The sequence below is a fragment of the Erithacus rubecula genome (genome assembly GCF_903797595.1).
Source record: "Erithacus rubecula genome assembly, chromosome: 1".
In the NCBI taxonomy this organism is placed as follows: domain Eukaryota; kingdom Metazoa; phylum Chordata; class Aves; order Passeriformes; family Muscicapidae; genus Erithacus; species Erithacus rubecula.
Window position 1 is genome coordinate 91,600,889 of NC_136658.1, and position 16,086 is coordinate 91,616,974.

A 16,086-nucleotide genomic window follows, 5' to 3' on the forward strand; every position below is an offset into this window, starting at 1 on the left:
GATTATTCCATTAAGACACTCATCCAAACTTAAGAGAAAAATTGAAGCATCAAAAATCTGCATCTTTCGGTGCTGGGAATGAAAATCAGAGGGCCTTACCTAGCCCTTTCTATCACCATTGTAACTTCTGAAATTTCAGTACAATGGTGTGTACTGCTTGTTTTTTTAATTGATCACAATAGTTTTCATGGGACCATGTGAAAAGTAGAGACCACAACCATTCTGTTCACAAAAAAGCAGAATACCACCTCAGGGGAGGGGCCATCTGACAGGGAAAAGTTCTGATGGAATGAGAAAGGTGTAGAGGCCTTCACTTCACTGGCACTTAAGCAGACTTAAAAAATGTTTTATACCTGTTTTGATGACATACAGAAGTTATTTTAAACTTAAGCCCATCAAGAGATATATGAGAATAATTGGACTTAACTAAGCACTAAGATTCAAGATTTCTGCTTTTTCTCCACCTTTGCTGACAGATGGACTTAGGCATATGACATTCTCATCCTATACCTCAGTTCTGTTATTTGTGGAAGAGAAATAAGAACACCCAGATAAATTAAAAAAAAGCAGAACTGATCCCCATGTTCACCCTCTTTGGTACTGCAGTATCTGCATTTGTCACAGCCAAAGGAAAAAGGAATGAATATGCTGTTCTGGAGGCTCAGGAGGAGATGTTCAGGACTGTTTGCATGAGGATTCTTACAGATGTGTAGAAGCTGGAATATTTGGAAAAGATGAAAATTCTGGATATGTGGTTTTTTCTGTTTTGCATTTACAGCCATGTGTATTCTGAAGTCTCTAAAACAAATATTTCAAATTTCTTTTGGCTTAGTTATGGGAATGAAGATTTACTGGGTTTGCAGGTTTTCTTGTTTATTTCTTTTATGGTCACATCCCTTAAGTTATGCTGGTCGTGTTTAGGTGTTTGATTCAGAAAAATGAATGAGGTTTGGCCCAGCAATATATAATGTCATCTGTTTTGTCAAGGCCAATATGCTTTTTTTAAATATTAAGCACAATTTCTTGCTGAGGGCAAAGAGCATAGCTCTATCCATAATCTATATCTATAAGCTTAACTGAATTTTATTTTTTTTATAATTAAGCATTTTGATTCAAATAACAGCTACTAATTAGGTCTGTTGTGTGAAGCAATGCATAAGCATATGGTAAGAGTTTGTACCTGAGTCATAGAATGAATTATCTGGATACTTACCATAATCAGCATGAATATAGATTATATTAATATAATGCAAATCAAACTCAGTAGTTTCTTGTGTCATTGTCCAATATTACTGCAGTATTAGAGTGATTTCCTAGTGGGACTAAATGCTGTGAGATACAGTATTTGACTGCAATTTACTTCTTTCTGTTGCTTTTTATTTATATATATGAAATATATAAATACAAAATAATCAGCCTCACTCTATATATGTGTATTTTGAGAAGTATTGTCAATTTCTGAGATTTTGCAGTCATTTAAATAATAAAGGCTTTAATAATTTCCCTATTCTCAGGTTTTTTTCTATTTGCTACTGGTTTTTTCTTCTTATTTTGTCTTTTTTTTAAACAAGTCAAATTATTTGCCAGAAAAATTTCAGAAAAAGTAATTCTGTAAGGGTTCTTCCTCTTCTATCAGTAGCTGCTACACAGCAGTATTTTCTTTTGACAACTACACATGCACAAAGACTTAATTTCCAAAGTTAACTGTCTGTTAGGGCTCTGTTGCTCTTCAGTGATCTGCTAGCCCACTCAAAATTTAATGCTCTGCAGCAGCAGCCATGCCAAACCATTTTTAACTGAGATGAAGAGGCAGGCATGAAAAAAAAAAAAATCTTTGATGAGGGCATAAAGAAAGTTTAAATAGAAAATAGGGATCCACACAATAAATGCTGGGAGCAGGGGAATATCAATCAGAAAGTGACGGTTTCGTGCTTGAAATAATGCGCATTAAAAGTAAGTTTGATGATTTAACTACAAAAATACTCCCTGTCCTTCTTTCTTTGTAGGAAAGTGGCATCTTGGGATGAACTGTGAAAGCAGTAATGACTTCTGTCACCACCCCCTCAGTCATGGATTTGATTACTTTTATGGCCTTCCCGTGACCAATTTGAGAGACTGCAAGCCTGGCCAAGGCAGCGTGTTTTTAAAAGGGGTTCAGAAAGACCTTGTCATCCCAATCCAAATCACTGGAATTGCCTTTGTGTCTTTGGCAATCATGCAGTACATTGGCCTTCTCAAAGTACCCTTCCAAGCATTGGGTTACTTCCTGTTAGCAATCACAATTTCACTTGTGGTTTTGATTTTTTTCTTCTATTATTTTCGACACCTAAACTGCTTTCTAATGAGGGACCATCAGATTATCCAGCAGCCACTGTCCTATGAGAACCTTACTCAGAGGCTAACAAAAGAAGCCATGCAATTTATTGAAAGGTAGGTTTCTAACTAAGTTGTAAGCTTATGTTGGCATTTCATAATGACAGTGCTTCTGAAAAATTAGAAAACAATGTGAGCTGGTGGACATAAGGAGTATGTCATTATATATATGATAATATTTTTTTTCCTTTAAAAATGGCTGAAGTTAATTTTTTTGGTAGGAATGACACTTTGGTTTCCTCCTATCAGGCATGCAGTTAATTTCTCTATAAAAAGGGAAATGTTTAAGTCTTAAGTCTGTTAAAGTCTTAAGAATTTCATGTAACTGCGGCTGAATTTTCTAGACTTAATGACTGTACAGAACAGCTGCTTCTAGCTGTTAGCAAGAAAAAATGTTTATCTAAATCTCATACTGGAATTTTTTATAATTTCTATCCTTATGAATATTTGATGTGGCCATTTTTACACATTATACTAAAAAAATGGTTTTTATAAGAAATTTCCTTAAATGAGTAAGTGTTTCCCACTTTCTACATTCTCATAAGTATTTATACATTAACTAAACCATCATATTTCCTCTTGGCAATGGAGGTAGATATAAAGATGCCTTCTCAGATATATTGTAACTAATTTAACAGTGAAGTACTTTGTTGCTACAAACACTGGAACAAAGAACAAACACATTTGAAAATTGTTGAAAGATTACTTGCTTAGTGACCAAGTATTTGGTGATTTCAAGTACATTAACTATATGTTGGTATATTCTTCCATTAGTTACAAGTATATAAAGTGCCTGTGGTGATTCTGTTTTGGGTATCTATGGATGTGTCACTGATTTCAATGCCATGACAATGAAGTGATTGCCTCAAAATAAGTGAGTTCAAGATAAAAATCAACGGTAGAAAACTAGTAACTCTTTTAAATGTATTGATATGTGTAATGTGCAGTGTTATCATGTAGATTAGTGTTGTTGTTTGACTCCAGTGTTTAGAGCTGGCAAAATAATGTATCATCTAAGTCAGCATAGCTTTGTTGACCCACCTGAAAGTAAGTGGCTTTACATAATTTAGGCACTTGGCCCCAAATGTTAGTGTAGTCTTCAGACAACAGTGATGTTAAGTTGAAGTCAAGGTTAATAGCACATATTCATAATTTGCAACAAACTTTTTTACAGGAGTGCTGCAATTACAGTGAGAATTATAACTCAGACTCTTCATAGTCAATGTTATATTAGAGAATATCCAAACATGTTAAAGTATTAAGAAGCAATTAGAGCATTTGAGCAAACTTAACTGTGCCCTTTAATGAATCCACATGCAAAGTACATGACCATAAACCTTACTCCTGGGGATATGAGTAATTAGGTTAATATTCACTGAATTTATCTGCCTCATGTATTAGTGTGAGCAACAAAATCAATATTGCTTTGACACACTAGTTCTGGCGTGATAGAGTTCATACCTATTAACTTCAGAGCACCAGTAGACCATTGCTTTAATGACTAAACCACTAACTTTGGCCGTTTGTAGGTGGATGGCCACCTAGAGGCAAACAGGTTGCAGAAGTAAAGAGCCACTTTTTATAAGTCACAGTGCTTGACAGCATTCATGTCATTCCAGTTCTTTCAGCCCTTTGGCCACGTTTGAACACTGAATTTTTCACAAACTCCTTTACTTTAGCTGATACATTAAGTAGCAAACTCAGTCATGTACACTGTTAATCCTTGTGCACAATTATATCAGAGTGCAAACAATCCTGGAGTTAAAGAATTCAAGGTTTCACCTTATCTGGTTCTAAATACACAAAATAAAAATCATCAGATGCCACATATCTTTCAGTTGGTTAAATATCTTACAATAAATATGTGATGAAGTTCCTATCTTCAACAGCACTGTTATTTCCTTAAAGCTTTTTTTCATGCTACATTTATATACAATAAATATGAATATATATTCATTTTCCTGTGTTTCATCTATGTAAGTTTATTTACCTATTGCCTCTATTACCTCTCTAAGTTCTTCAGAGTTCAGGCAATGGACTTCCAGACATTCTCTTTTCTTGCTGTTTCTCAGTAATTTTCAGTTTTGTCACTTCTTACCATGTATAAACATAAAATTATTCAGAAGGAATAGGCAAGAAAGGAGAGGTGGTGGGGTAGACCTTTATGTTAAGGAGGGTTTGATCATCCTGAGCTTAATGATGGTAGTGACAAGTTGGAGTGTTTATGGGCAAGAATCAGGGGTAGGCCAACAAGGTAGCCACCATGGTGGGTGTATGTTATGGACCACCCAGACAGGATGAAGAGGAAGACAAAATATTATATAAACAATTGGGAGAAGTCTCACAATTCCTGGCCTTTTTTTATGAGAGAGAATTCAGCTTACTAGAGCTGGAAATGCAGTGCAGTGGACAGGAAACTGTGCTAGTGGTTCTTGGAGTGTATGGAAGACAACTTTCTGACAGCTGGTGAGTGGACCAGCCTGGGCCCTGCTGGACCTGCTGTCTGTGAACAGAGAAAGACTGGTGGGTGCTGTGGTGGCTGGAGGCTGGGCACAAATTTCACAAAATTATAGAGTTTTTGATTCCTAGCCAAATAAGGAGAGGGATCTTCAGAGCTACTACCTCAGACTGCTGGATGTCCAATTTTGGCCTGTGATTCTATATAATCATTAGATTTTGTATTCTTAAAGTCCTATAATATCTTTATAGTGTATAGCTATGTGCTGTTGTACTTCCTTTGGTCTGTACTTACTTTTTGGAGAGGAGGTATGGTATTTCATTTTCCTTAGTCCAGTGCGTGCATATTACAATTTTTGTTTGTTCCTTAATAGAATGAAAGAGAGCAAATAAAAAATTTCATGCCCAAAAATGGCACTGGAAAAGAATGTATGCAATTACAAGTGTCAGATCCAGTCTGTGAAAACAGGTAGTAGTTTAGTTGCTTACCCTAATTGTAAGTGGGCAGGTCAGCTCTGTGTATGTTAATTCAAATTGCTTTTTCCTGAGAGGAAGTGTGTTTACATATCATAAACTATCAGAATGCTTTCTTGGTATGATAGTGTATTTGAAAGTCAAATGCACGCTAACTATTTCTTGTTAAATTCAATGTGGTTGTCATTCATACATCTTCAGTATGCCCTTCAATTCCCAGCTGCACAGAAAATCCAGTTTTGCAAAATGCCAGAGTCCAGTTTCTAGCGTATCAGAAATTAACAATGTAAAAATACCACTCTGTGATGCAGAATACCTCTCTGAGAAATTTCCATACCTGTTCACAAGTAACAATAATATTTTTAAAAATTCTAGTGAAATCCAGTTTTTGTAAAACAGTATTTAAATACATATGTGATTATATTTAAAAGCTGTGGTGAAGGTGAATTTGAAGAATTTTCATGCCTAGTTTTGCCAGTCATTGACTGCATAAGTATAATTTTCAAAATGTTATGATAACAGTTAATAAATTGTAAATTTTCTCTGTATCAATTCTATTTTAGTCCTTGAAACACTGTTGCAACACCTATTCATTTTTTTTGTTCTCTTCTCTAGGAGTCTGTGGTTTAGAGTTTTTCAATATATCACTAGGTCCTAAGATCTAACAGTTGTCATGCTGTAGTGAAGTTACAGTTCTTGAATTAAGTGGTTTTATGAATCCTACAAGAATATTCCTTATATTTTACAGCAAAATAAAAATTACAGAGAAGAGTTTGTGAAGTTCTGTATACATATACTGTATACGTGCTCCTATATTTAAAAAATGTAGTAACTTATAAGCTGTAACAACTCTACTGGATCTGTATGCCTTTTCTCTGAGACCTCTGATTATGGCTTTTGAACAAAAATATAACGGGAAGAAGGGGTGGGTTCTTATAGGGCATCACTAAATCTTTAGATCATTTAAGAATGATTAGGGACCTCACTAGTTCTGCAATCAGTGGCAGACAATGGTCAGTGGAATACTTCTGAAACAGAATTAGATCTTTATAGTGGACTCCAAAGTTTTGTGGATGAGAGGGTTTAGTAATGAATTTAATTTGTATTAGATGACAAATTTCTTTTTTTTTCTCCATGCTTATAAAAACTGTTCATTAGGAGGGGAGGAAAAAACATTATAGAGAAAGGAAATACAAACATATGTGAATTGGTTACCTTAAGTATTTAAAGGAAGCAATGAAGGCATGAAATTGGAAAAGTAGAAGTGTCTTATCTATTGTCATAGAAGAATTATTTAAAAAATGCAGATATAGTAGTAACAAATCCTACTTATAATATCTACTAGAAAGAGTCAGATTTTCTATATATATTTACATTTCCCACTATCTCTCTGTAACATTTTCAACACCTTTTCTGGTTCTGATAAGTTATCCCCAGGTGGTCTGGAGTTCTTTTTCTGATTTTGAAAAAAAATTGAAAATATGACACCTGTGTTTGTAGGTGTGTATTTTAAAAGAGCAGGACAGAAACATTAATTCATGGATTCATTTAGACTAACAAGAGTTTTTGCACTGTTGGCAGTGCTAACAAAACAAAATCCAGCATGTAGAACAGTCCTGCTTTGATACAACTGCCAAAATTTGGCTTTTCCTCCTGCAGGAAAAAGAAGGTTTAATGGAGTGTGTTCACCCAGTCCTATCACAAAGAGCAATATCTAATCTGGAAGTAGTGGAGGCATCCATGGGGAATAAGCAATAATTAATTTATCCACTGGGAGGTTACTGAATAAGAAGAATTTTTATAGTAAAAGGAAATTACAGGAGACAAAATGTTAAGTTTCTATCTGCTTGTGTTGACACACTGCTGCTTGACCTAAAGTATTTTATCTAGTGTGAGGTGCTCAGCACAAAAAAGATGTGGACCTCTTACAGTGGGTCCAGAGGAAGATCAAGAAGATGATGAGTGGGGTGAAACTCCTTTCCTATGAGGACAGGCTGAAAAAGCTGAGTTGTTCGGCATGGAGAAGAGAAGGTCAAGAGAGACCTCACTGCAGCCTTCCAGTATCTTGAGGGGGCTTATAAAAGGAGGGAGAGGGAACTTTTATAAGGACAGATTATGAGAGGTGATTATTTCAAAACTGAAAGGAGGCAGGTTTAGATTGGGTGTTATGAAGAAATCCCTTACTCAGAGGGTGGTGAAGCATTGGAACAGGTAGAGCAGTTGCAGAGGTCCCATCCATGGAAGTGTTCCAGGATTGCCTGCTGGTCATGCTGGTTTTGGTGAAGCCTGGGATGCTCTTGGCTTTATGGGCTGCAAGTGCATATTTTGCCAGCTATTGTGGAGCTTCTTGTCAGCCAACACCTCTAAGTCCATCTGACATCTGCTCTCAATCCATTCTTCATCCAGCCTGCATTTGTGCTTGGGATGGCATGATTCAGTGCAGGCCTTTGCACTTGGCCTTGTTGGTTCATTAAATTCTCATGGGCCAAGCTCTGGAGCTTGTCCAGGCACCTCTGGGTGGTGTTCCTTCCTGCAAGGTGTCAACTGTGACACTTAAGTGCACAGAAAAGCGAACAATTGCCCAAGGAATTTTCAAAGCAGCAAGCATTTAGAGTAGATTTGCAGAGAAAAAAGTTAAAAGACTCGTGTTTGAAACACAAAGTCAGACTAGTTTTAATTGCTCTCTCACCTACTTTAAAACTGTATTTTACAGCTCAAGCCTGAGCTGAATCCTTGAGTAGTATAAAGACATCTCACAATATAAAAGAACCTAGTACTTTGCAATGCAGAAGAGTCACCAGCAATGTGATGCTTTAAGATATTTTCAAGATCCATTAAAAATACCCTGAAGAATATCTCATGTCAGACGTATGTCATCTCTCTAGCTACTCAATAAATTGAAAAAACTGTGTGACTCATATGAGGATAAAAAAATCTCAAGTCTTTTGAAACTGAGATTTTAGGTGTTTGGACTATGTAAAAGATAGTGGGAATGCATTTTTGAAAGAGCTGTTTTTTGAAGTGGTTCAAGAGTTAAGCTGTTATTGTCAAATTTCTCTTCTGCTTACTAGCTGGTACTGTCATTCCATTTCAAGGTCAGAGTAAAGGTATTCAGTTATGGTTCTCCTCAAAGTGTTTTGGCAGGAGATAAATAGTTGCCTCTGATCTTTTATAGGATATTAATAGGTGAGACACTTCTCCACCCGACAGCAAGCTGTCAATCAAAAGCTGTCAATTTTAGCTGGAAAAAAGAGAATTATGTAGTGTCCTTTCATATCAGCCATTGATTTGATGACTCTTCATGAAAAGTTAGATCTTTTTGTGAGTTCAAAAAAAATTACAACAACAAAACAAATTTGAATTATTACACTTTGAAAATAACATTTGTGATGGAAGCTATTGATACTTTTAGGAAAGCAAGTAGGCAGTTATGGGAGTTCAGACTCTATGGCATTAGAACAAGGTAGTTTGCATGAAAACTAAAGTTAGCCTGAAGCATTAAAAGTACAAAATATTTTTTGTGGTGTTTTACCCTAGAATTTATATATTAATCTCAATTCAGTGAACTGTGTTTAAGGACACATAATCCCAGGCATTACAAAATGCAAGTTGTAAAACAAAAATCATCTGCCTTGCAGTAAAATGCTCTAGTGAAAGGTCAGTATTAAATTTATGTATATATTAAATGTATACATATATTTACTACTTTTAAGTATATACCTTTTTTTTTTTTTAACTTGAATTGGTGATATTTTCAGCCTTTTTAATGTTCTTAGGGATCTCCTGGTATTTGTTGCTACAGCTGTGAAAAGTTCTCACCTATATCACCTATCAAATAGGAGCAAACAACTTTGTGGAAAGTGTGTCTTTTATGTTAAGACAAAAACATTGTCTTAAATTTTTTGGATCAGTACTTTATATTAATAAGGCAGTACAGGATTGATGCACAAATGTTTGTAAGTGAATTAAAATATTTTTAATCCATTTTCCACATGAAGAATGTTGTATTACTTCTGAGTTTCCTAAAAGAGTGAATTTTTTTTTAATTAAGAAAAACTCCCTATCAGAAATACATTTACCAAATGAGTAATATAGTTAAAAAATTCCCATTTTGTGTTTACCTACTGCTGTATATGCCAACAATGGCATGGAAAAAAGGTTTTAACCATGCACCTTGTAAAAGAACGGATACAACTAAGGAGAGAGGAAAAATAGATCATAAATATACTAGATTAAACAATATTCTGTTCCTTTAAGAGGAAAGTATTGATATCAGGTTAATCTATTCTACTAAAAGACTTTGTTGTCAAGTTCTAAATGTTAGAATTCTTTTGTTAATTTTAAATAAATGTTTTTTTATGAGCATGCCTGTATTGGGCCTCCACTCTTTAAAGGGTGGATGAATCATCTGCTTGAGGAAATACATGGCCTCCCTTTGATATTGATGTGAATGACAGGTATTATCCACCGTAGTTTAATGAGGGAAAATATGATAAATAAAACTAAAAATAGCCTGCAATTAACTGTGTGCTTGAAGGTGAGATCCAAACATGTTTTGTGGGTAGTGCTTTTGAGGTTCAGCAGATATTTACAATATGCATAATGTACTGCAAATGCTGTTAGAGCATATAGCAGTAAATTTGGCTAGTGTGGCACAATTTTAAGTAAAGTACTATAAATAATTCATAAGGAGAAGTACTTGTTTGAGCTGTGCTTTCACAACCTGCTGGAAGTGATCATAAATATCATGTTGACAGATCACATGAACAGCAAAATTTACAGAGAGTCTATTTATTGCACTCTTTCTTTTGTATCTGTTTACAAAATAGACAGAAGACAATGGAGACTGTTCATTACTTTGAGAAGAAAAATTTTTGTATTTTTATGACTTTGAGGTTATGTAGAGTCACATGCATACACATACAGAGCTTTAAAAGAAAAGAGATTTGGTCATGTACCTTAGACCCAGGTCCCCATAACTGTTTGTCTGATCAGCGTCCAAGTGACTTTGTGAGGAAGGAAACTGTTTCATGTAGATATGTAGTGCTGAGGGTGTGTTTTTGAACAACAATTGTACTCAGGTTTTTAAAAATATGCTTGTAAAATGAAGAGAGGTGTTTGTATTCAGAAGCTGCTGGATTCCTGCTTTTAAGCAACTCCTTTTTTAATATATATAGCAAATAACATTTAGATAGATTTTGTCATTTATTTTTACTTTCAATTCAGTAAAAGAGTGGCATTTTTACTGGGTGTCTGTTTATGCAGAATTACCCTGTAATCAATTACAGTATTCCTTTTCACCTTTTGTTTTTGTGTTAGTTTGTTGGTGGGGGAACAGGGAGCCATTTTTTTTAACTCTTTTGAAGAAAGATTTATTTGTAGAAATCTTATTATAAAATATACTAAGGGTCTGTGCTTTTGATTTGTTTTGTTTTCCAGGAACACTGATAGACCATTTCTTCTTGTCCTGACTTATCTTCATGTCCATACTGCTCTGTATGCTTCAGAAAATTTCAAAGGAAAGAGCAAACATGGTTTATATGGTGATGCAGTGGAGGAAATGGACTGGAGTGTAGGTATGTTACATGTGCTTCTAACAGAAGTGAAAGGAATTCATCATGACTTGTGTTCATGTTCACCAAACTGAAACCAGCAATTCATGTCTACAGTATACCTGTCACACTTGTCCTTTATACTTAGGGGAAAGAAACGGTCATTTAGAAAGCAAAATAATCTGAGCCTTTGCAATAGCTACTTTATTGCCAAATTTATTTGGCAATAAAGTCCTGCAAAATCCAATTCCCTTCTTTGACTGTGGTGGCTTGTACAGCATGGATTTAGCAGAGAGGTGGACATCTAACTGTGGACTTTTGAAGCTGGGTAGTTAAATCCAACCCTCTGAGCTTCCAAGTGTGCCTATTCAGATTATCCTCATAAAGCAATACATATATATTTAAAAAGTGACCATATGATATCAGGATCAAAATATTTTAAAATCATGTATAAAATATCCACTGTTGGTAAAACTAATTTGCTAATTATTTCAGTAAGTTCTCTGAGTTGCTGAAGTCACAAAGATGAAGTCCATTTCTGTTTATGAAGAATAGCCAAAACCCATGAATTTGCCTTTCTGAGCCTTCCATTCTCTCTCTGAGGCTGGAGAGGAATTGGTTCTTAAATCTATCAACAGGCTTCCTGTATCTCTAGATGTATTGAAGTGTTTCTCTGATTCTAGAGATAATCACCTGTGAAAATAAGTAACAATTCATATTTGTAAATAATTATATGGTAGAATAGCAGTAAAGATGACTAAAGATGACTTTATGGTTCTCCTTCCTGTATACCCCAAGTTGATTCTCTTTCACTACAAGTCAATGCAAATTGACTTTCTTCAAGAAAGCTTTCTGACTAAGTTGCTATAAACAGATATTTAACTTTGGTGCATACATAAATTATGCCAGCACGTGCAGTTAAACATGTGTTCTTTGCATATTTTGCACCAAGAAGTCTGATTGCAGAAATAGTGGGCAAAAGGCAGTGCAGCATACTTAGTGATTTGTAATGTACTTACTGCAGTATTTACAGGAATGGGAAAAACCCTTGTGGGAAACTGTGACGTGCTTAGGAAAGGTTTTCAATGTAGGAGATAACAGAACAATACTCTTTTGTAAATCATGCTTTGTGAAGAGAGAGCAGGGTTTTTTTCATTCCAGTTCTATCAATCCTGAATCTTTACCATGCCTTGCAGTGACCCAGCAGCATTTGGTCAGTTGAGTACTTGCATTAGATAAAAGAATGCATGTGTTATAATTTCTGTTTGCATTCACGTTGTAGCAATGGACTGGACATAAGCTGGTTTTACCGCCTGTGTTTTATTTCCTTTTTCTGTTGTGCAATATTTAGCTTATTCCAGCCTAATTGCTTATTTGCTGCTGCCATTACATTTTGCTGTTTCCTTGCTGATCCAGAGAGTGTCTCTAGGGTTTCAACAGCAAGTTGGAAAGCAGGGTAGCTGACATGCTGCTGTTTTGGTCTATTTAGTGATGCAGAGGTGGTAACAGATTGAAAAACACTGCTCTTTTCCAGAATGACCACAGGCTCTTAGGAGATGTGTCAAATAAACCAACTGTAGGACAGAAACATGCTATTTGAAAAGATTGGGATAAATCAGAGATAGAAATGGTGGTAATATAAGGGTGGTAATATAAGAAATTAGAACAAATATAGATGTAGATATAGACAAGATTCCTCAGGTATTGTCCTTTGTTCATTACAGGAGCATCAGGGAGAGTAGAGCTGGTTTAATTGGAAAACAGATCCACAGCTAGTATGCTAGTAAATAGCTATACTGTAGCTAGTCATTTACTAGTATAAAAGTAACACTTTCTTTTTCAGTTGGGATCTGGTTACTCTTTTTTGCTTATGTCTTGTATGATCTTGCTGATGAGAGATGGCATATTTGCTCTAGGATGTAGAAGATGCATTTAGTTTCTCTGCTACCTTCTCCTCCATTATTAGCCTGATGAAAAAAAAAAAAAAAAGAGTTATGGCTGTCATTTCCAAATGAATCTGGAAGAATAATAAAGCTTTTCTTTTTTTTCAGTTGAAGGGAGTACTTATTTCCATTAACCTCCACTGAAACATCCACTTTTAATGCATCTGCTATGTCAGAAAGTAGATTGATTCACTGTACTTCTGATGTCAGCATGTTCTTGGAAATGCCTCTGAAGATGCTACAGTAGAAAGGTTTAAAAAAAGAAAATGTCTAGAAAAGATGAAAAAGTGAATACTGTGAACTTTTCAGAAATGGAGGTTTTATCATTCACTTGACAGAAATTAGTATTTATACATAGATGAATGTAGCTTGCAGAAACAGTAAGAACAAAATAGCCCAGATATAACAATATGCTGCAAGACTTTCTAAGTAAAGACAGCACAGCATATGAAGAAAACATGAGCATATTGAAAACTACATTATAGAACAGCATCAGAAATCTTTGACTTTGTTAGGAAAAATACACCAACTTTAACTCAGTTCTAACAGAAATTTACAGTATTTTCTGCTGACTGAGACATGTGGAAGACCCTTGTGGATGACTTTAAAAAAAGGAGTAGAAAAGAGTAGAAGATGCAAGTAGAAGTACTGCCAGGCCAGTGATGAAAAAGACATAAAGACTGAACAATGAAATGCAACTGAAGTATTATTCCTCATTTGGGAGATCAGTTGGAATCAGAAAGACTTTAGGTGCCATTTTCAAAGGAGATAGCAAAAGTTTTTCTTTCAAGATGGAAAAATCCACCCAAGCTTCATAATTCTAAATCCAAAACAGCTCCATTTTCATTTGTTTGTTTATTCAGAAGCAGTACCAAATTAGACCATTATTCAATTTTAAGGCAATTGTCATACTGGGAGGAGAAAAGCCTAAAAGACACATGAATAAAATACTTCCTTGAATATTTAATGTTTGTGACTTGTTAAACCAATATTGAAGAGTATAATTACACTCCATGTCAAAAATCCAAAATACAAAGCCTCTTGATAAGCTTTGGGACCATGTATGTCTATTGCTTTTTCCTGCTGATGTGGGTATAACAGAATTCAATGTTGAAAGCATTCACAGTTATAATGTCACTGCATGTGACATGCCTTAGAGAATTATTCTCTGGCTAATAACATTAATTTTCTTTCAATGTAGGCTAAGCACCTTATTAATTCTATTAATTATAATTCATATGAGAGCAAATGAAATAATCTAACAGTCTAAAAATGGAAAAAGAAATGATGAATGAATCAATGAATGTACTATCATCCTTTTCTTCCTTCCTCTATTCCCTTCTTTCATTCCTTCATTCCTGATTTAGTATAGGAAGAAAAATGGATATGTTCAGAAATTGTTTTTGATGTAAATTACATTACACTAATTTAATCCAAAACAGATCACTGCAAAGAGTTTTGGAGCCCCCTGTAGACTTGCATGCAAGCTGTGTGAAGACACACTAATCCAACACCTCTTTTGCAAATGGCTGGTTATTATTCTGTTAGCAGTAGCAGAATTACATATCAGGTCTTCTTCCTTTGTAGGATAATCCCAACTGAAAGGCATAAAAGTAAAAAAATCTCAGAAATTGTAGGATAAGTAACTGTAAAGTGGGGACCTTGTCTGGATGTCTTTATTATATGAATGACCTGAAAGCTGAAAAAACTTAATTGCCTCTCTCTCATGATTTTTTGACTTATCTTAGGATCAAGCTAATATTACAAGAAAAATATTACAGTCATGCAATGTTTGTTAATGGGAAGGGAAGGGAAGGGAAGGGAAGGGAAGGGAAGGGAGGAAGGGAAGGGAAGGGAAGGAAGGGAAGGGAAGGGAAGGGAAGGGAAGGGAAGGGAAGGGAAGGGAAGGGAAGGGAAGGGAAGGGAAGGGAAGGGAAGGGAAGGGAAGGGAAGGGAAGGGAAGGGAAGGGAAGGGAAGGGAGGGAAGGGAAGGGAAGGAAGGGAAGGGAAGGGAAGGGAAGGGAAGGGAAGGGAAGGGAAGGAAGGGAAGGGAAGGAAGGAAGGGAGGGAAGGGAAGGGAAGGGAAGGGAAGAGGAAGGGAAGGGAGGGAAGGGAAGGGAAGGGAAGGGAAGGGACGGGAAGGGAAGGGAAGGGAATTACAAAACATCTTACATGTAACTTTTATTTCAAATATCTTATAAAGTTTTGTAGAATTTCATAGGAAAAGTATAAGTTGATGTATCCCAGTATCAAAGGGATAGAGAGCTACTGAACAGTGTCCAGCAAAGGGTTATAAGAGAGACTAGAGCATTTTTTTAAGAGAAAAACCTGTGAGAGCTGGGACCGAAGCCCTGTTCAGCCTGGAAAAAGAGAGTATCTTATTGACCTATGTAAATACCTGAAGGAAGGGTACAAAGAGAATGGGCCCAGGCTCTTCTCATTTGTGCCCAGTGGTAAGAAGGAATAGGCACAAATTGAAACATGAGGTTTCCTCTGAACATCGGGAAAACTTTTCTACTCTGAGGATGATCACACACTAACACAGGTTGCCCGAGGTGGTGAAGTCTGGAGATGGTCCAGGGCTCCTAGTGGCCCTGTTTAAGCAGGAGGCTTGGGCAAGGAAGCCTCCAGAGGCCCCTTCCAACATCAATCCTTCTGTGATTCTGTGAGATGCTGGAGAAAACAAGAAAAAAATCTGTTCAAATCATGTTTGAAACAAAGTAAAATACAACCTTTAGAAGTCAGTAGAGGAACAAAGGAACTGTGAATTAAATAGAAGCCAGATAATATGACCCCCACCTGGAGTAATGCATCTAGGCCCAGAGGAGAGATACAGAAATGGTCCAAGTTCTGGAAATATTTTTTCTCTGAAGAAAGCCTGGAAGAGCTGAGGTTGTTTAGCCTGGGGAGCTGACATTGCTTAGCCTGGAGAGGGAAAGGTTCCAGGGTTATTGCTGCCTTTCAACACATAAAGGGGGCTATAAAAAGGGTGGAGAAGGACTTGTTACCAATTGACAAGACAAGGGACAATGGTTTTAAACTGAAAGAGGGCAGGTTTAGAAAGTAATTGTTTGTGATGAGGACAGTGAGACACTGGACCAGGTTGCCCAGAGAAGCTGGGCTGTGGGTGTCCCATCACTGGCAGTGTTCAGGGTCAGGTTGTACAGGGCTCTGAGCCATGTGGCAGAGAGATTGGACTAGATCTTTGAAAGTCCCTTCCAACCTGAACCATTTTGTGATTCTCTATTAATATGTTGATTGACAAATTTTGAGGATGCTAATGATAT

At 36.1% G+C, this 16,086-nt stretch overlaps 1 protein-coding gene across 9 annotated transcripts in view; it reads left to right on the forward strand.

Annotated features, from left to right (window-relative positions):
* Positions 1-16,086, forward strand: part of STS (steroid sulfatase) — a 112,292-nt gene that overhangs the window by 33,642 nt on the left and 62,564 nt on the right. For all 9 annotated transcript variants that reach the window (XM_079311637.1, XM_079311634.1, XM_079311636.1 and 6 more), the window contains 2 exons: positions 2,007-2,430; positions 10,744-10,880. In XM_079311637.1, the coding sequence (XP_079167763.1) occupies positions 2,007-2,430; positions 10,744-10,880 (561 nt within the window). The remainder of the gene's footprint in view (positions 1-2,006; positions 2,431-10,743; positions 10,881-16,086) is intronic.